Source organism: Maniola jurtina, chromosome 10 (assembly GCF_905333055.1).
Source record: "Maniola jurtina chromosome 10, ilManJurt1.1, whole genome shotgun sequence".
Taxonomy (NCBI): Eukaryota; Metazoa; Arthropoda; class Insecta; order Lepidoptera; family Nymphalidae; genus Maniola; species Maniola jurtina.
Genome location: NC_060038.1, coordinates 11,980,975 through 12,003,405, shown reverse-complemented (window position 1 = coordinate 12,003,405; position 22,431 = coordinate 11,980,975). Strand labels below are relative to the sequence as shown.

The 22,431-nt window shown below is 35.4% G+C and overlaps 1 protein-coding gene and 3 long non-coding RNA genes across 18 annotated transcripts in view; 2 read left to right on the top strand and 2 right to left on the bottom strand.

Moving 5' to 3' along the window:
- LOC123868946 (protein tramtrack, beta isoform-like) overlaps positions 1-22,431 on the bottom strand; it is a 451,090-nt gene that overhangs the window by 412,410 nt on the left and 16,249 nt on the right. Inside the window, exon 5 of one of the 15 annotated variants that reach the window (XM_045911652.1) lies at positions 11,293-13,717. The exons of the other annotated variants lie outside the window; for them this stretch is intronic. Within the exon in view, the coding sequence (XP_045767608.1) occupies positions 13,221-13,717 (497 nt within the window). The 3' untranslated portion in view covers positions 11,293-13,220. Of the gene's footprint in view, positions 1-11,292; positions 13,718-22,431 lie in introns of those variants that run through there. 15 annotated transcript variants of the gene reach the window in all.
- LOC123868972 lies at positions 118-18,423 on the top strand. Its single transcript, XR_006796773.1, has 3 exons — positions 118-129; positions 2,045-2,051; positions 18,280-18,423. It is a non-coding gene; the product is annotated as an uncharacterized LOC123868972 (long non-coding RNA).
- On the bottom strand, positions 4,810-5,925 carry LOC123868973. Its single transcript, XR_006796774.1, has 2 exons — positions 5,692-5,925; positions 4,810-5,459 (listed from the first exon to the last, which is right to left on the bottom strand). It is a non-coding gene; the product is annotated as an uncharacterized LOC123868973 (long non-coding RNA).
- LOC123868975 lies at positions 5,797-8,357 on the top strand. The gene is made up of 3 exons (XR_006796776.1): positions 5,797-5,807; positions 5,929-5,930; positions 8,197-8,357. It is a non-coding gene; the product is annotated as an uncharacterized LOC123868975 (long non-coding RNA).

The window sequence follows — 22,431 nt, the reverse complement described above, 5'->3', positions numbered from 1 at the left end:
ATAGGGTCCCGTTGGCACCCTTCGAGTACGGAACCCTAAAAACGAGGTTTTAAAATGGAGCTTTTATAAAGGACTTGTCACTTGGCCCTACACGAAGTAGTAACCAAAATCGATGCTGGAAATACACAAGTTATGTCTTATTCTCTTGTCTTTGGGCCCTAGGAAGCTAGACAAGATTTTTTACTTTTAAATCTGTTTTAATTATCCTGGTGAGGTTAAATGATCAGTGAGGCAAATGATTTTTAAGTTCCCTTTAGTTTTTTACACGTAACATTTTAGTGCTTAAATTAGTTAGGTACGTAGTCTATAAATTTTTAATTTGTTTAGTTAACAAATAATAATAGTCATCACTATTTACTTTCAGAATGAGGTCTTATTTAAGCCAAGTGAGGTTTGGCAAATTTCCAAATAAAAAAACAATTCAAGCTACTTTTATATTTTTAAAACCAAAAATGTTTCATTTTCTTCTATCTAAATAATTACTATTAAGTGTGAAGTTTAAATTCTAAAAACTATCGTAATGAAAATAGAGATTCAAAAAAAATTTTTTTTCGTTTGTCTGGTCCACTAAATTCACAACAAAACTTTTTTCTTCGTCTTCTGATCATAATACTCGGGCTTTTCGTGGTTGTGAGTATTTTGATATGACTCGACTTCTCCCTTCTTGTTGGTCCTCGCCTTGGCCGGACATCCGATGGTTTTCCGCCTCGAACAAATCTAATACGTCGTCGAATAAGTCTTCATATACTCGCAGAAGGAAAATCCATTTAAAATCAAATTCTTTTTACCCCTACCCGTGGGGATGTAGGCTGCTTTCAGTTCTGGAAGTCGTGAGAGAATAACGAAATAAAATGCGTAAAAAAACGAAATTAACCTGAACAAGATAAAGCTAAACAGCACAGAAACCCGACTACTATCCGCAAACTACAGATCGATAGTATAAAATTGTTTTTCTGTCGCTCAGTGTATTTTAACGTTGTACTATATATTTATATTTATGAACTCAGAATTTTTTCCTCTTTCATTTGATATCCCACTCGATACAATAGGGATGACGTAAAATCAAAGAAAAATAGGCCAGTGCTAGTGACGTCGAAGCCTCGACATTTTGTTTCGAGTTCCCTAACTGTCGTGAACTGTAGCTACCCTTAGTTTAATAGAAGAAAATCTGTATACTTAACCAAAAATACCTAGTGTCAGGTTTAAGTTACCGTTGAGACTTGAAATATTCGTAATAGTAGCTGTTGTTAGCTATTGTTTACTTTAAGACGATCATTATAGTACTGACAAGAACGATCTTTATTCAAGCCTCAAATTTGTTATTTAAGTACTTTAGTTAAGTTCAGTTAAAATATATTTTAAAGAACTTTATTTATAGAAAAAAAACTAATTGTTTATACAGTGAAAAATAAAATACATTTTTTGGAGTAATTCAACTTTCGAACTAGACATTTTCAAAAAAAAGGTAAAGCATTTTTAAGATTATCTTTTGATCCTCCAATGTAATAATTTCTTAAATCTTACATTTAATTAAAACCTAATTAAGTGTGATAGTTATTTTACGTAATTGTTTCAGTGACCTTTTTGCTTGCATGTTTTTTTCTATAAGCTCTTGAGTGTGTCCTCCAGTTTTTTCGAGCTTTTCTTTTCTCACTAGGGGTCATATCCTTAACACACTTTTGCTGCCCTGTCTCCTTTTTTCTTAAATATTTAAGTCTTTCTTTCTCTTTGTATTGAGCTAATAATATTGGGTCACATTTAATTCTCTCCATACGTGCTCTGTCAAATTCTCTTTTTTTCCTGACTCTCTCCTCATTAGACATTTTCAGTTTTTTTCTAGACGGTATGTTGCACCACGCTATAAAAAATAGCATCACATGATTGGGGCACCTTTGGCGGTACCTATGGGTACTTTTAGCAAATTAAATATTTAAAAAAACACTCTTTTTGTAACCTTGTAATTTTAATAACTAAATACATAATATATCAAACATTTTAATCGCCTTTTAGAGGTTACAGTTGTTTTACTAAGTAAAAAAAGAAGGAAATAGGTAGCCCGTGGAAGTAAATTTTTTAATCAATATAGGCGCACGTTCGACGACAATCACACCTTCACCTGTATGGAAAGTGAGGATCACTTTGTTGCCCGTTTGTGGGCAGACAGCAATGTGGTCCTGTAAGGGTTCCGTTTTTCCTTTTGAAGTACGGAACCCTAAAACAATCATTTCTAGCGGGGTACGTAAGCTTTATTGCTAGGCCGAAGATTTAAATGATGTATTACGCGCGACATTTGTAAAAGGATTTAGTCGCTGGATAATTTTTGAAAAGAGAATATTTTGTAGATGTGGGAGGGCGAGTAGATAATGGAAAATGAGGAGCTATTCTCTATTTGGATAACATATTGTGGCAATCTCACGTGAGAACTATAAAGGTGAGTGAGAAAGTGGTCCAATCGAGACCAATGAAGGCAAATACTTGATCGGCGCCTGACTCTATTGCTTGTACATCCATATCTTTCTTTTAACCGGATTCAGTGACACCACAGGTGACACCAAGTAGAATGTTTCCATACAAGAACTGTCTAAATTGACGTCACAAATAATGGTTCAAAGCTAATACCGGCTTCCCACGATGCGTAATATTGAAGACGGACGCGGACCAGCCCGCGCTGACGCACCATGGAAAGAGTAACATCCGTGGTAGCGCGTCCGAGCCTTGTGCGCGACTGTCCGTAGTAGTCGGCAGTGTGTGATAACCCGCAGTTACGCACCGTGGGAAGCAAGTATAAGGTAAAAAGCAAGATGCAATTTGATTGTCATAGTGAAAAAAAGATTCCGACAAATTGAGAACCTCCTTTTTTTGAAGTCGGTTAAAAAGGGCCTCAACAATATTTTTTGGTTATTTGGCGTTATCCACAAAGGAATGTAGCTCCAAAACAAAACAAAAAACAAAATGACATCGAAGAAATTGACGTAAATTGCAAATAAACACACAGAATCAATAAACATATTTTAATAGTATAAACCTTAAAAAGTAATACTCTTAATAAATCAACGAAGTCTTAGTCTTAAATATCAAGATTACATAAGAATCTTTTGAAATATTGTAAAGCCGATTTTTTTTATTTGTTAAGGAATGTTCAGTACGACGATATTATTATACCATTAATAGTAATTATTAATAACAAATTGACAGTGGCTTCGAAGGTAAGGCACTTATTTACTTAATTTTAATGTCTGATAAATATATTTAACGCCAAATAAATATATGTAACGCCTAAGTAATGACAATGTTACTATTAATAAGTACTTACTTCAATAACTACTTAAATAGAAAATGCTTCCAAAATTTATAGACGACGTTTCAAAAGAATTTATCACAAAACAGTTCACTGTTGTTTACTTTATATATTCTATACATTTATGTTTGTATACTTATACATATGTTTATAATGGCCTAGAGATCTTTAACAATTTATAATATCAACAAGGCAATTAAACAAAAATATTTAATCTATGCTTTTATTCACATATTTATGCCTAAAAATAATTTGCTCCTTTGCTATACTAAATATCTCTAGGCCATTTTTGATCGGTGGACATCTTTACTATAAAATTACACACTTTATTATAACATTTGGATATATATCTCCGTTTATAACAATTGAAGTTAGTTTTTCCAACATAATTATGTAATTAATACAATTTACGCACCAGATGCTAGAAAGCATTTAACAATGGAATGATATTATATGTATTTTTAAATACGAGACTTTTTAGGTGATATGCTTAACTCAAAGATAGCCATATAATGTTTTATACTAGTTATGGAAAATATCATAAATAATTCAACATAGGATCCTAAGACGCAGATCCTAAGAGGCATATCAATTTTAGATTTTTGAATACACAGAAGTACTTATATCAATATACAAAGTGTAACCAGAACGCTAGCGAAAACTATTATACAACACAATTCAATGCCAATAACCATTTGCTTCCTTTTGTAGTTTTAGTGATTTGTATTTTTTAAACCCGCCGTGCAAAACTCGGGCGATGCCCCATATACGACGCGGCATTGACCCCATTGGCCTATTTACATAGCGTTAGTTGACCTCTAGCGTCAGTCAGATGTTTTATTTGCAATATATATTGTGAACTTTTAAAAAATACAGGTTTTTCCCCGTTTTATTTGTAGTAGTTACCTAATCAGTAATCAGAAGCGTTCTAGTTACACCTTGTATTTAATAGTTATTTTTGAGAAATCATAATTTCACATTAAATCACCTCAAGAAATTGTTAATACTAAGTTTGTTAATGTCTACGTTACATTCTCACCTTAATACTAGAGATGTCGAATAATATGTATAATAACTAACAATATACTTAATATAAAATACATACCGTGTGCTTGAATGTCTTTTACAACTATAACAGATAGGTCAAATACCATAGACAAAATAATACTTACACATAGAAAATAATACATTACAGTTTTATTATTGCATCATACTTACATGTACATATTTTCATATAATATCCATCCAATCAAACATGACTTGCTCTAGCTATTCTAGAGCTGTTCAATTAAAGAATAAAAACTTCTACGAACCTCAACATCTATATATACCTAGTTTCTCTAGTTTTTGAGCGAACACACCAATAACCCTGCTCATTTTAAAAGTCGACGTCTTTTGCTATTCTTCAAAATATCATAGTACTTAAGTATATTTTACTGCCTATACCAGAAAAATAAGATTCTCAAAATATATACTTATTTATGCTTTACCACTTCGAAATTGATAAAGAAATCAAAAGCTTTTCTGGACCCTGATTCAAACACTATAGAATCTATATATATTTAAGAAGACAAACTGACCGACTGACATTGCAACGTACAAGATTAACCACTGGGTTAGAATGAAGAACCAATATTTTTTGGCATAAGAGAAAGAGTTTTGGTTTCATTCTCATTTGAATATTAACCAATCAAACTCAATTAAATTTTGTAGACACGTTCTAGAAACAAATATCTGTGTCTGTGGTTTGTAGTATCCGACTGAACCTTCGACCCAACCTTCGTCTTCAGCCAAAATGGGCTGAAGTTTTGGCTGAAGCCGAAGGTTTCTAGACTTTCTAGTAAGCGCCGGCTTCGGCTTCGGCCAGAAATCGACCTTAGCTTCGCTCTGACACTAGTGGTTTGTCAAATTTCCGTAAAAACATGTACCTAGTTTTAAAGATACAACCGGCTCAAAGACTTGTATAAATCGCGCTAGAATTAAAAAAGTTTTCCAAAAAGTTTCAGCTAACCACAGAAATATTATAATGCTAGCAAGAGCTCGATCAATATTTTCATGTTAACCAAAATGACTTACCATCTAATTTTAAATAGAATGTATCAATTGGAATGGTAAACGTACAAATGCGTCAAATTAAATAGATGATACAATGGCGTCGATTCTGATATTTTTCTCTAAAATTAATTCAGAATATCTGCATCTTTTCTTTTGATGTTGCTAAAAAAGGACGGTAGATGAATTTTAAATCAAGAGTAGTGCTATTCTACTGCCATTCTGCTAAGTCACGAGGTTTGACAGCTCTAAATTAAATTTAGTTTGTCTGTCCGTTTCTTATTACATATTGGTAAGAAAAAGTTGCGAATATCTAAAAAAAATGCGATCAGAATCAGTACCAATCTAAAAAAATATTGCAAGGACATCGCACATGATGCGACGGAAAGATCAGCAGGAGGTGCAAATCGCATTTTTAACCGGGCTGAGAAATCCTTTATTTTTGAACTTTAGTTAAGTTTCGCAGCTTACGGTGCAGGTTAATTTAATAATTAGATTTTAAATAATCAGTACTGTAAATGCGAGTGACTTCAGCAGGATCGGGCGCAACTTAAGCGCAATTTACATTACGAAATTAGACGTTTACACGTGCAATCGACAGTGAAATTAATGTCGTGAAACTAATTTCGTAATGTAAATTCCGCTTTAAAAATGTGTGGCTATAGGTAACGTCTGCGCCGATAAGTATCTACTGACTGTATTTTGATGAGCGCGATACAACCGAATCCTGTTGATGTCACGCGCATTTTTAGACTTGAAAAATGCATTGCGATAGCCTTTTGCGGTTCTTTCGCCTCCTGCGAATTTCGCAAGTCGACTGGCAGTATGCGATGAGCGAAGACCTTTTTTCCCAATCTATATCAGGACGATGCGGGTGGCGCTCGAGGCGGGTGGTTATGCATACCTTTGACAGCTACAACGTTATCCCCTCGCATATGTATCCTCGCTTTGCAATTAGTCTTCTTCGACGTGCACCGCCATATCACTTTGTCCCTCAACTTGGACTCCTCGCAGAATGGGAATGTATTCACCATCATAATGACCTTCCCGCGCCGCGACTTCAAATACTTGATGCCTGCGATAAATCACACTGTCAGAAACGACGGGTTATTTTAGTAAGCCAATTTTTTTAAGCCCGACACCTTTATAATTTAGCCATATAAATGAAACACAAAGTTTTGATAAAAAAATGATTTATTCAAGATTTATTTTCGACCTACACCGATGATGAAATCAATCAATTTCATCCTTCTGAAGAGCTTTCCAAAGAGCATGCCACCGCACATGGTCCCAGACCTTCCTCATCCAACAAACTCCCATTACCTGTTTTAAGTAGTCAGTCAGTTCAGAAGACTGGAGCCGCTGAAGGTCATCCCATACCGCACTTGCCGGTACGCGGTCTACCCCAGCGGCCATCGTAACTTCGACAAACATGGCCTTCCCACAGCCACTTCAGCTTGCTTATAAGTCGGTCAATTTAGTTCTCCTACGGATTTCCTTGTTACGGATTTTGTCTCTCAGAGAGAGATGACACCCGATGACAAAAATTGACCCGATTTTCCTGCGCTGATGTTGGTCATCCATACGAACTCACCCGGTGTACTCACGACTACACTGTGACACTAAGGTTGAGACGTATATAGCGCACTTAAACTTTGCTTAGACTTAAGATACTGTTAAAACGAGACAGCGCTATACTGCTGACATAAAACCGTCTCGTTTTTACTGAAGCTTAAGTCTGATCAAAGTCAAAGTACGCTCTTTAGATCTCAGCCTAAGAGCGCTCATAGTGTCGTAATACGAATAGTAAGAAGAAAACTACTCGAGCATACCTCTCACGGTAAATAAGTATAAAGAAATTCTAAAAAAGAATTCTAAAAAGCTCACTCCACCATATTTGCATACCCATTACTTACCACTAACGTCCATTTTCAATATTCAATCTATTTGTCATCTATAGATAAGTTACTTAGCAACGTTGTTATTTGTCAAATTAGACCGTACAGCTTTTGATAAATAACAACGTTGCTGACTTATCTACCGATTACAGACTGATTGCATATTGAAAATAGTCGTAATCATCGTAAATCTTCTGAAAAGTGCTCTTGCAGATTATAGACCGGAGTGCATTTACCCTAAACTAGTAAAAAACTAATGCCCGAATACTAAAAGACATCTTAATAATTAAGGAACCCTATGTTTTGACGATTTCGTCCGTATAACATGTACTTTATCAACAGTTACTTTACACAATACTAAGATGATAAACCTTAACAGTTGACTTTTCAATATTCGGTCAGTAAATACTAAAGTTGAAGAACAGTGATGAATGAAATAAAACTATCGGTTACTGATAAGTACAATTTAATGTTTCACAAAACATACCCCGTACAAGAACCCAAAAAATCTTATTAAATATATTGGTAAATACAAAATTACACTATAAGATTTAAAGGTATACAATAGTAACAGTAAATGAGGTAGATAGATAAATAGGTAGTGTTGATAAATTAGATCAACCGGGCCCTAGAGCCTAAAGCCTCATGTACACGAAGAGATTAACTCGTTTAGAATAACTACATATAAAAAGTTGAACCGTGTAAACTTTATAACACATACCTTATCGCACGCAAAAAACGACTAATCACGATTTTGAATATGGAATCGTAATTCGTAGGCGAGTTTTTGATTTTACGCTAAACATAATATACCTATCAATAACAATCGTCATATAGTATGACGATAACAGCATACAAAGCTGTACGTCTCGCTACGAAACGGTAGAGTAACTCTCTACATGTAGATGAGACTTAAACCGAGGCGACGGACATTGTTTAGTAATTTAGTTTAATAATGAACTACCTAAGAGATTCACAATCAACAACAATTATATATATAAATACTTACTATACATACAATAAGTAATATATTCTTGATTAGTTACTGACAACATATTTAAAATAAAACTACGGATATATACCACGATAAAAAGGGCGGAATCGTACTTCTAAGAGCGGTTACGCACTCATCCGATCCGAATCCTTGAAAATACGTTCCGAAGTAGTCATAGAACTATTTGTATGGTAGCTTACGCACTAAATATGGTATTATGGTAGCTTTGAAGAAGGTGGCGGGGAGCGGGTGGATGAGGAAGGCGGAGGACCTTGTTTGGTGGCGCTCTTGGAAAGGCCTATGTCCAGCAGTGGACGCTTACAGGCTGATGGATGGATGGATGGATGGATTACGCACTAGATCCGACTTCTGTCATGCGTTTTCTCTACGTTATAGCTGTTACACACTTATCCGTGAAAATACGGATATAAAAAACTCGGACCGAACTCGGCACTAAGCTACCTAAATGGCAACACGGGGTAAGATCGAATCAAATGCATGAAGATTTTATATAAGTATGATTTTGTATACTATGCCAGAAATTAAATAGAATATATTATTAAAATAGACGTCATAAGTAAACATAGCGAAATAGACTCAAAAAGAATCAATAAAGCACAAAAGTAATAGCTATTTAAATAGTAGTAACTAATTGACTCAATTTGTGGTACTCTTGCTACAAATGTGACTACTAGATATTATGAACCACCACAATTCTGTCAAAACCATCACATAACAGACCATTGATATTTGTTCGTATTACCTAGATTATCGTGGTATCTACCCGCAGTTTAATTGATAATTGTCTTTGAACCACGATAAGTTTAAAAACATTAGTTACGCTACATAGATATATCAAGATAAATAAAATTTACTGGCTTAATACATAGTTCAATGTACATAAGTACTTAGTTATATTGTGATAGACAGAATTTTTTGTGTTATCTACACAAAACAATGTATAATTTAACTATTTTGATTCATGTTTATATACAACGTTATATAATATATAGTAATATAATTAATTGTTCCATTATTTAAAATGCAATTGTGTAAAATTTAGGCAGTCTTTTCTCACACGGCAAAATCGGTCAAAGCCGATTCTATAATTGCAAACGCCGATATAGACTAATTTTTGACCAGTTTAAACTTCTTGTTAATGTTGGCCCAACTTGCTCGGCGAATCTGTACAGGGCCACTTGGCCTTTATCGGTAATTATCACGTTTCGTTCAGATCACTTTTCCTAGGCCAGAACTGGCATGTCCTTTTTGCCACATTATGTCTCTAACATTTATTTAATAAAAACTGTGTAGATGGGAACAGTACAGCCTAATTTATCTTTAATGTCACCATTCACCAAGTACCAAACACCTGTGATTATTATAGAAGTAACCGAGAAAAAAAAACATTACCGTTTTACTCCGGGCGATTTGTATCACCTTCCACATGTTCATTTCTTCTATCACTTTATATTAGTAAGAGAGTTTGTGACATGAAGGTGTCATAGATTACAATTTAGGATAAAAACGAAACATACGAAAAAATGTATACCACCAAGACCGTTGAACGAAACATGATAATCTATACTAATATTATAAAGAGGAAACCTTTGTATTTTTGTATGTTTGTATTGAATAGGCTCAAAAACTACTGGACCGATTTCAAAATTTATTTTACCATTACTTAGAGGGATTCTTCCGAATCCGTATAGGCTATATTTTATCCCGGAAAATAGATAGGATTTTTCGTGGTAGTGAAAATTGTGGAGTAAGGCGTCGAAAAAACTGCCGTACGTTAACGATTCTCGCGAACGCTGCCGCAGGCGAAGCTGCGGGCATCAGCTAGTAACTCATAATATGCTACGGCGATGCATTGTCGCATCTTGGTGCACGCAAATAACGGTTACAAATTAGCGCACACTTGCAGTCGCATTGGGCCAACGTGAACGTGAGGCTTAAAAAGTACGAATTCAAAGTGCAACTTCTATATTTGATGTATCCCCCGTGTGAGAATAGGATTTAACTACTTAATTGTGATACATTATAATTTTAAATAGTGTATACTCGTATGTCATGATTTGTGATCATTTAATTTAATTGACGAATATTGTCATTTCTCTGGTCATTGTTACTAAAACCAATCTATACAAATATGTAACTACCGTTATAAAGGGTGTCCTAGAATTCACGCAAGATTTGAATTTGTGTGGCAAAGTGCTGCCATCAAAAAAGAAACAAGGGTGCAGTTCATAAGCGGGAGAAATGAAACCTTCAATTTCAAGAGAATGAGACGAATGCAGAGTATGGGGAGCAGGATAATTGTAGAGTTTATTTATTACAATATTGTTACGTAGTATAAAAATTATTTTATGTTTTATTCTTCATATATTAGGCATCATTACAAATATTCTGAAGATGGATGGAATGACTCCAAGTTTTGAATTTCAACAAATGACAGAAGAGGTTTATGGTAACTAAAGTATGAAATAATAGGAAACACTGTATGTATTCTATCTCATTCTCCCCCAGGCTAAATCCGATTGATGTATGTGTTTGTCTCATTTTAGTATCGCTTTTTCTTTTCATTAAGTTTTAACTCTAATCACAATCATTAAGTTCAAAAAAGGCAGCGTAACAGCTTACAATTCAGGATTATTAAAAATGGAGCGCTACAAGAAAGAAAGACGTGTTTTCATTGTTGCTCGTCAACTCAATTACTGCACGAGTCTTTTTCTGGTCGTGAAATACCTCGTTTTGGTGATCACAATTGGCCGTTCAGATCATTCGATTTATCATCGTTGAACTATTTTTTGAAAGTAATAAAAGTCAACAAGTTTATGCCAACAAGCCCATGACTACAATGCCTTAAAAGACGAAACTGAGCGACCAACGACCAAATTCAACCACAGTTATACATAGGAAATTTCAACAAAAGCGTGAGTGCCAGGCTAACAAAACCGCGGCACACAACGCACGGCATGGCGGCCCATTCATCCAAATACTTTATTTCGTATATATCAATTAAAAATTTTTTATTAAAAATCTATGTATTCTATTAAAATTACTTCTTGCGTGGATTTTGGGACACCTTTTATATAAGTCCAATTGTCGCCACGGTTTCACGTATGTACCACGTTATTTGGCGTAGAATGCATTTCAGGTACAATAGAACATGTCAAAAGGTTACTGTCAAAATTTCCTACTTTATTTGACAAAACATACCTTTGAGATTAGGCGTTCCCGATGCAGCATTATTTTATTTGACTTCCTTACAAAAAAAACGTCCAATCTCAAAGTTTCACTCGATCCAATTTTTAATTACATTAGGATGACAAAAATATACTCACCATTTGACATGATCTATGACTAAACCTAGTTTAAAAGTGTGTTCATCTTATAGTTCACGCATACATAAGACCCCGTAGTAGCTAAGTTATCATCTAAATAACAATTAAAATTAGTCAAAATTTGTACTTATATCAGAATCTTAAGAGGTAAGTGTATCTAAATATTATGTACTCATTGAAAAAAATTAATTCGACAAGCAACAAATCAATCAAGTAAAAAACAATCAATAAAATATATTCAGGCAACAGTCTCAAGTGTGCCTATTTATATTACAGTCAACAGCATTCGCTCAGTAGTAAAGTTAAAACTATGCAAAGAGGTAGTTGAGTTTCATCGATAGAGGTAGTAAGAAGACGCGCCGGACCCTGCGCGGCGAGCCGCCCCGACGCGCCGCTCTAGCCTAACGTAACCTAGCTTAGCCTAAACACCTTACTCGAGTAAAGCTTTTGAGTATTCAATCATCGTGTATATAAAATTGTATAATTAAACTAATCTGTAAACCCGTATAAAAAGTGAAGAGGTAGTTGATTGAGCTTAAGTACTTAAATCAATCCTAAGGAGCAGAGCAACATCGACTGAAGCCCGCGCGCCTCATATCACGCGAGTGCATCGCGTAGGTTCACACCGTTGAACACCTTCGCATCTTTGATAATAATTTCTGCGATTTCTTATATTTAAAGAGGCGGACGTCTAATCGTCTAAGTAGCAAAATTGAAACTTGTATAAGTTAAATCTCTCAAAATAAAATTAATATTTCTAAGTACAGTCGAGGGATCCTTATTGCATAATTCCGAACCGAGTTCGCGTTTCAGTCACCAACGCGTCGTCGGCGGCACTCAGCCGCCTGACCTTATCTGCGCACCCGTTTCGTCGCAACTTCACCACGGTCCTGCTCGAGTTCTGCTTCTAGCCTATGTGCTGGTCGACTTGCTTCATGCCCGCTCGGTGGATCGAGCCGACATTGTAAACAAACGCTGAAATGGGCCTACTTCCGGATAATAACCATCTAGCTAAAACTTCACATCGATACATGCTGACATCTTGAACTACCTTCGCACTGTGAAAGGGCATGAATCCGCGCTACGCTTTCCTCGCTGTCACGCTAAAGACATGCGCGCCCGATCACGTGTGCGAAGGGCTGTTCTTATACATTCAGAAAGATCTTACATACATAATAAACATCTTTAACTTCCTATTCTGTTACACAAATAACCCACACCTATACGAATAACATTATAGACCTCGCACAGACCGCCTAATCTAAAACGTACGACTCACGATCCTTCATCGACGGGCTGTCGTTGTCACTGGTAGTCGTAACACACGAAACACGACAACACCTAGTTCTGAGGTTTTACATACACATAACCGTTCGATAATCCAACAATGCCATCGCTTTAAAGTATACGCCATCCTATCCCCATTTATATCCTAAGTAATAATATAATAAGTAATAACTATTCTAAAACATAAATTACGCTAAAATACGTGTGCAAAAGGCTCCGAAAATATCGATTGGTCGATATTTTATCGTCGTTTTACTTTCGTGAATTTTACATATCTAGTACGCTACGCTCAAATGTTTAAAAAGAGAGCCGAAGTCTCGTTTCGTTTTAGTATGTGTTAAAGTTTAGTCCTCTTCGTTGCATGGCGTGTCCACCAACAGTGGCTTCGCGGTAGAGTTATGTTGCGTCGATGGCGGCAGCTCATTGGGCGACTGTTGAGAGCCAGTGCCGCTAGACGCAGATACGGCGGCGGTGGCATTTGCCGTGGCGGTGGCGTGAGCGGTCGCCGCGTACAGAGCTAGAGCGTGCTGCAGCTGGAGCAGCTGGTGATGAGGGTCCAAGGGCGCCGGGGCACGATGGCCGCTCTGATGCGGAGTGCGCACGACGTAGCGCCCATCGGCAAAACGACGGACATTCGGAGGAGCATGATTGTGCGAATAACGAGAGCGAACGATGCGCTCGTAACCTTCCGGACCCTCAGTATTAACGTCGGCGAGGCACCGGGAAGTCAGCCTCGAGGAACAGTACCATTGCTTGCGTCCATGAGCCAGATTGTTTTTCAAACGGAAGGTGTAGCCTCGGTGAAGTAACAATCTACCTTTGCCCGCTCTAATAAAACGTGCTGAAAAAAACAAATACGTTAATACATGTCCAGGAAAGAAGTTCTACTTATATTCAATGATTAAAGCTGACCTTGGTATATTATATAACGTTATTGTTAAGATCAGGTTTATTCAAAGATGAACTACAAGCATCTTATTAACTAATTAACATATAATATATTAATTATGTAGTACAAGCATTTAAATAAGGGTCAAATAACGGAACACTTTTCGTACCATAGTTTATTAGGAGTCGATACAATGATTAGAATGCAAAATTAAAGTTAATTTAACATTACTCATCAATACATAAATTGGTTAGTTCTCTTGGAGATAATATTTTTCTGAGCAAGATTTTTGGCACAATACAGTAAAGAAGTTAACAATAAAAAAGTTAAGAATATAGATACGCTTAGAACCAGTTCTATCATAGCATGGCATGATTCTTGACATAAATACTTACACTAAAAAAAATTAACAACGTAAAAGGGAAGCACGTAGACAAAATTATAACAAAATTATAATCTTTTCCTAATTTACATGAGCATCAAATTTTCAACGTATTTTATAATCTTACAAGGAGTATCCTAGATTTCTAAAATCACCTCACACATTGTAAAATTAAAGATTTAGCATCAATATAGCTAAACATCTTACTAAATTGAGATCGTTTATTTATAAACTAACAAGTAGATAAGGATTACCTATCTACTAATACTTCAATCGTAATACAAAACACTTACTTTAATGACTAGTGGAAAAACAATTGCATGAGTAGGTAACAATATAAGTTCAGGGACTTTTTTGATTATTTAGGGGATACATTACACATGCATTATAAAATTGCGCTTTCTGTATTGTTATCCATACTAATATTATAAATGCAAAAGTGTGTCTGTCTGTCTGTCTGTCTGCTACCTTTTCACGGCCCAACAGTTTAACCGATTCTGACGAAATTTGGTACAGGGTTAGCTAATAGCTTATATCCCGGGGACGGATATAGGCTATTTTTTATACCGGAAAATCAAAGACTTCCCACGGGATTCCCAAAAACCCATCCGCTTAACATCGGTTAAGCGGTTACTAATCGTAGTACGAAAATTGGTACCGAGGTAGCTTACGTCCCTGTAATTGACATAGGCAACTTTTTATCCCGGAAAATCAAACAGTTCCCACGGGATCTTTACAAACCTAAATCCACACGGACGAAGTCGCGAGCATCATCTAGTATTGAATAAAGTAATTTTCATCAAAAATATAATAGGTCAAAATAGAGGAAATGCGTTAAAAGGGAAGACCATAAAAAGTTGGGGTTAGATTCGACAGAGATCACAGTTTTCTTTGGCCTTTATCGTATTCCATTTTTATATTAGACAGAAGATTTTGGACATAATGGAGTTATTTGTACTATTATGATAGTAGAATATTTTATACTTTTTAAAAGCTTCCAATCTAAATAACTAATATCTTGGTAACCACGTAATAACAATGTCACGTGGCATTCACACGTAAATAAAACCAATTAAAACACGAACCCTGTTTAAATAATAAGAGTTCTGAGTATAAACAACTAATATAATCTATATGAGTATCAGATAAATTAATTCCTCCAATTTTAGCAACAGATTATTTCAGTACAGTTTTTGGCACGTTTGAAAATTGGCAACTTGTAGGCCTGGTAACACTTCGGACACTATAACTTAATTTTCTACCAAACCACTACATGTTCCTACCTCATTAAGATATGCCAACGCATTTCTGCAAACAAGTTTAGATTCTAAGAAAACAAGCCTAGTCCTAACTCTCTGATATTGAACACCTCTTCGACGTCACATTCAAAATCACAAACTGCATTTATACTGCATACATTTTGAGAACTCACTCGCCGTTAAAAGTCCAATTTTAGTCCTTAATTTAAAGGTAAACCGTACTTTTGACATGACAGTTGACACATAGAGCAAATATGGCTTGTGCGTTGTCAAAATGTATGTATGGTATGTATGTAATTAAATTAATGACGTTGAGATGTTCAAAAGTGTAGCGTGGGCCCGTATGACAATTTTAATTGCATACAGAATAGGTAAGAGACCTTAAGAGCCATTGCGCCCTGTCGAGTAGTCGCCCGTGATTCAGGATGAGATCTATAGAATTTTATGTATAGAAACAGAGTTAAAATGGGACAGATTAATGTAGAGACATAAATCTATCTTAAGCTGGGGACTATATCTTAAGTCTGGGAACTATATCTTGAGTCTATAGCTCTAGTCTCATGAACGCGGGATGCGGGAGCGTCCACGACGCAAACATATTATACTGTTGTAGCATAACCGTGTGGATGGCGCCATTAAATATCGTGGGCGTTCCCGCTTCGTAGCGTCGCTTTGGTCGCGCAGGTTTGAATCATGCTTAAATCTTTTGACGGCTAGAAATATAGGCGAACGACTAGTTAACATTGCGCAATGGAGATTTCTTATAAGAAACTCTTTTCTAACTTCTAGTATCTTACGAGCCACGCATTCGGATCAAAATTATCAAAGTCGAGGTGAGGTATTCGTGGGAGCAACAGCGGCGTAGGCGGCGATGACGTAGGCGCTGACGCTGTAGACGGTTGTTTGATGGTCGTTCGCCGTCCACATCGCCCCGCGTGGTTATGTTCCCCTATTAACTTGTGGAGCTTTCCCTTCTGAGTGTAGGCCTTGCATCCACAGCCGCCCATGGTACATCGCCAACGGACGATGCCTGAGCGCATGGTATGTGCTGCATAGAAGCTCTTCCCTCGAACCCAGAGGCGAGGCCGACCGCCCGGTCCCACACAAATGCGAATCAAATTATCTGAAAAATTTAAATATTGTAGAACAAATTACACGGAAACACTAAAAACAAGCTCGACAAAATCTGGTTAGGTACCGGTAACTATTTCACTAATCATGTTATAAATGCGAAAGTGTTTGTTTGTTAGTTTGTTCTTCGATCACGTCGCAACGGGTTGACGTGATTTTTTGCATGTGTACAGTTAAAGACCTGGAGAGTGACATAGGTTTTACCTAAAAAATCAAAGAGTTCCCACGGGATTTTTAAAAAGCTTAATTCACGGGAACGAAGTCGCGGGCATCATCCAACAACACATAAATCGTATAGTTTCTGCTACGAGTCATTAAGGTGCATTAATTGTTTATTTAGGCGACAAATTAATATTGGCAACTTAGCAAAATCTTCCGTCCGACTAGACTGTATAAAAATCCGAAGGCTTGGATTTATATTATGTGAGGGAAATCAATTTCTTCAAAGCAACATAGATGTTTTTTGGACAACAGTTAACCTTATACCTACCTTACCTTTTAAATGTGTTAATGGTTTTGCGTATTTAATTAATTATTTATTGATGTGTACATTGAATAATAAGTTCAGGACAAGCAATGCTTCGACATAATGCAATGACTGCGTGCGTCAAAAATCCTTGTGGAAAACTTTAGGAAAGTGGAATATTAGTCATGATTAACATGGCTGATATTCTTTAAAAAAAAAAGGAAAGGACTAAAATCGTACTTTAGACATGACAGTTGACACATAGGTAAAATGGCGGGTCAAATCACAAAATGTATACCTGAAAATTGTCTGAGTATATTTTGATGCCCTATAATAGTTACTGAACTTTACCACCACCCTTTTTTACTTTACCACCTTTTTTACTGTGGTCTTGCGGTTACCACCGAACCGCAAGACGTCGGGCGAGTTTCCATCCTTATGTCGTCGACATTCCATCTACACGCACGAAACGTTTTGCGTCTTCATTCCTCATACGCATGGCTAAGGTTTGGAATACTCTTCCCCGATCTGTGTTTCCTACCAATTACAATCCGGGTATCTTTAAAACAAGAGTGAATAGGCACCTTCTAGGTAAACGCGTCACATCTTAGACCACATCATCACTTTCCATCAGGTGTGATTGTGGTCAAGCGCTTGCCTATAGTGAATAAAAAAAAAAAAAAAAAAAAAAATTTTTAAGACATGTCAAAGTCAGAACCAGAATGAACGATTGCAATAATTATAAATTTTATTATCGCAATAATAATATATTCCAATAGCTGGATAGTAAGCGGGCAGGTACGTATGGAAATGATTTAAATATAAATAAGGACCATTTAGTTGTTGATTGAGGATAATGTAGTATTAATACCATTGATAACGCATTAAGTACAGTTACTCTGTCACAGCAATTTATTGAACTTTGTAATTGATTATATTTCGGTAAATATGACGATATATTGGTACTGATTCTGAGCGCAACTAAATAATAGAGTATGCGAATCTTTTTCCTACCAATGTAATAAGAAAAGGACAGACAAATCTAATTTAATTCAGAACTGTCAAACCTCGTGACTTGAGGTGCCAGTCGTGAGCATATTGTTTAAATTTGTAGAGTGCACTAAAATTTAGAGTCTTTAAATTAAAAATTAACTTTCCGTCCTTTTTAGATAGTAGGTAAAAAGAAAAAGATGCAGATACTCTTTTAGTTTAGAGAAACACATCGGAATCGACGCTGATATTAAATATACTTAATATACCGTCGTACTTAGCGAAGGAAATATATTATTGAAACGCACCATTGCCACGTAATGCTCATATAATCATACGAGTGGTTATAATATAATATGTACTATTTGCTGTAACATTCTAATTTTAGAGAATACTACGATTTGTGAATCACTATGCTGTGTCGCGTTTCGAAAATATATTTCCAGTTTTCCACAGGTGTGCTCTAAATTAATGACTTAGTTACATACATCATACACTGTTCATATTATCATACAATTATGTACCATTATACTCTCCGTTATCTAATCATAGTTAGCTCATACATTTTTCATAACAAATTATGTACTTATTGCCATTTTAATACGCCACTTTTGACAGTGTGTTAATAAAAAGTGTGTCAACAGACGACCTTATACCAGTGTGGTATTTAAAAAATATATGAACTGATAACGAATAATCAATTAAAAAACATTACTTGCTTTAGTTTAACGGTGAAGGAAAGCATACTGACGAAAGGTGAACGGTGTTGGGGCCCCTTTTAGTCCCAGAGCTGAGCCTGCCTTGGCGGGGCGTTAGCTGGGTCGCAGTTGAATACGTTCGAGTCACTGTGCCTAGCAACAACGATTGAGACGGTAAGCCGTGGGCTTTTAGTCGGTAAGAGTCCAACATAACCACCTCGCCTCCCCGAGCGCGGTGGTATCCATGAGGATTTCCCCACGTATAAAAAAAAAGGTTAGGTTAGGTTAGATTATTTCATTTAATAAACGAAAACACTACAGTTCACCTATTTCATTACTTTGCCCAAGATAGGGTCGGCATTATTCATAATGGCCGGGAAAAGTGATTAATCATGCTGTTTTAATCACATTGTCCAATTGAGTCGGGCATTATTAATACAGACCGGCCATTATTAATAGTTCCCGGACTTATCAAATTGCCCGTAACATATATATGTATGTCAATGTAGAGAAATAGACCATACAAATAAAAAAATGAATTAAAAATTAAATAGTCAGAAGTGGCCTATTTAAACGGCTTTACTCACAGCTGTATGGAAATAACTGTAGCGCTCTTTGCATAATATATTGACTAGTTACATATACGTATATTCATTCATACATTTGTATGAAAACTGTATGAAACTTATAATTTGCATTTTTAGATTGCAGTGCGATCTAGTCCTTAAGTACTTAATCTACTTTTAACTATAATAAATTAGTTAATATATCTACATAATATATGTAGTTCAATTCAATCTTTTTGGCGGCTAAGAAGTGAGCTGCGATTGCATCAAAGATTTTCTACAAAAAAATATTTTAATGTCACTCAATGAAGCAGCAACGCACAACCAACCAATGTCAAATGAGTTCGGTGCCAAAAGAACACATTTTGCTTCTCATTTCAATAGTAACCAATGAAAAAAAATGAAAATTGGCACGTTATAGGAATGCATACATGTATCTGTGGTTTTCAAAACTTCTGTAAAAATGTGCATGTTACAAAGGCTTACAGATTTACATACTAGGTCATGTAACTTTGAAACTGCACATTTTTTACGAAAATCTGGCAAACACTTTTATAACTTTTAAATGAATGTTAAAAAATCAAATTGCACATTTAAAACAATAAACCTTATCAATATCGGCCTTTAAATTTTTTGACTTGGGGGACATCAACTGAAAGAAACTTGTCCGAATGGCCGAGTTGCCCCTTTGCAATTACATATATTAATTTTTGATGGTCAACTCGACCGACAGTAAAATAGAGCGGTTTATGTACAGTCAAATACAAAATGTGTTTCGCGAATCTAATTGAGATAAAATAAACATTGCAATAGTATCAGAGAGGGTACAATTAAAAAGAGTTTAATCAGCTCTGTAATAATTTTCACACGAGTTGCAAACTATGGATGTGGACCAATATGAAATAACCTGTGGATACTGAAATGTATCACTTACTTATTACCTTGATCTAAAACCTGCTACAACTAGCAAACTCTTGTATAAAATTACAAAAATTATCAGTGTTCCATACAAACTCGTATTATTATCATGACTTCTTTCAAATCTTTAGATAACCTTGGTTATTTAAAAAAAAAAAATATTCTTTGTATTTTGATTACTTAAAAATAAAACATAAAATCTTCAAATCAGGATATTTTTTACAATGCTCACTTGCAAAAACCAAAATTCTATTCCTTAACTTGCAGTATAAATAAATTTAAAAATAAAAAATAAATAAAATAAATTTATAAATTTAATTCCTATATAATTTATAATTTATTTCCTAGTATAAATTTTTTGAATTTTTCAGGTACTTTAACTTCGCTTACTGTGTTAAAACATACTATATTTTCTTACCTATACCTAAGGACTTATGTCTTTGCCTATAAAACTTTTTTTAACATTATAGTTATATTTTGGTATTTTTGTTATGAGGTCGAGTCCATTATCTAGTAAGTCTACTACTGACTCTCGAAAAACACTTGGCACAGAAACAGTGTGATCAGACTTTACTTTTTCAATGCACTTGTCCAAATGAAATTCTAGTACATTAGAAGCAAAATCAGGTTTGCAGTTGTGTTTATCATCTATCGTTACAGAGTTATTGATACCAGTTACTAGCTTGGCTTTGCATGTTTGTCTCTTGATACAAATCCAAACACAGGAGCCATCTTTATTTTCTCTTTTTTTATTATATCTATAACCTGAACGAAGAAGTACTGGCTTTCCTCGCTGAGACGTAACAATTTCAAATACGGGTTTATTTTTTGCACTGTAAGTCCCAGCTTGTTCACTATCTCCTGAAAATTTTGTAGCAGTTTTTATCTCTTAACTTTATAACTCATAATTTACTTTAACACTCGGCCAAGTGCGAGTCGGGACTCGCTCCATTAAGGTTACGTACATATGACCCAATAACAATTTAATTAAATTTCTTCGGTTTTTACTTTTTACTTTAACCATTTTAAACAACAAAAACACGTTGAGTACATAGAAATAGATAGTGTTATAAGAAACGAAACTGATAACGCTCAACCTGTCTTGTGAGAACTCTGTTCGTTTTATTATTGGTTTTATTAAAAATTGACAACATGGAATTATGGAAAACGTGCGGTCGAGATGACCATCACAACAATTGATAAAATTGCAAAGGGGCAACTCGGCCATTCTAACGAGTTTCTTTCGGTCGAGATATCCCCCATGTCATGATTTAATTCTTACAGTAATTAAAAAGTATGCCATTGCGGCGCGACTTATGACTAACTTCCTAGCCACCAAAAAGATTGAACCATACTATGTAGTGTGTTTATTAAACCAAGCTCTTTTCTTTTTAGGGTTACGTACCCGATAGGTGCCAACGGGGCCCTATTACTAAGCCTCCGCTGTCCGTCCTTCCATTTGTCTGTCGGTCTGTCTATCAGCGGGCTGTATCTCAAGAATTGTAATAGGTAGAGAGTTGAAATTTTCACAGTGTGTATTTTCTATTACCGAAACCAACAAATAAAAAATTTTTCAAAAGAGCCGCCATATAAATAAAAAGTACATCTTATAAGGGGTACGGAACCCTTGTGTGCGAGTCTGACTCGCACTTGAAAGGTTTTTTTATAAAGATCTTATCATTAAAATTACACATTCATTCAGCCATTATTGCTATATTGTCTAACATTATTTTATCCTAAAAATTACAACTATACTTAAATATTGCGTCGAGATCACTTGAGGAACTGACGAACAAAACGATGTATGTAAAAATAGACACGACCTAGGTTATGCCAAAATGAACCAAACTTCAAATTATCCAAAAATGAGTTACCTACGTAATGAATTATCATTTATTTTAATTAATTATTTATAATTATTTATTTATATTAATTTAATTAATATTAAGCAACTTAAGAATGTATCAAAAGCTTTGAAGCAAATAGCACAAACTGGTTTATAAAACAATTAAATATGGTTACTTGAACCACGAGTAACCACAAGTCAAACTTCATTTCTTTGAAATCAATGCGAATTGGCTCGGTACATTTTGGCATAACTGGTTCCATTTCTGACCATTTTGGCTTCTCTTTCTTTGATCCAGACGTTTTTGGCCCACTGAATAAAAATCTGAACTTATTCTCAAGATAAACATCCTAAAACTGTACTGAAATTGAGTCCAAAGTTCATAATTTTGAACAGACTTGAATTGATTT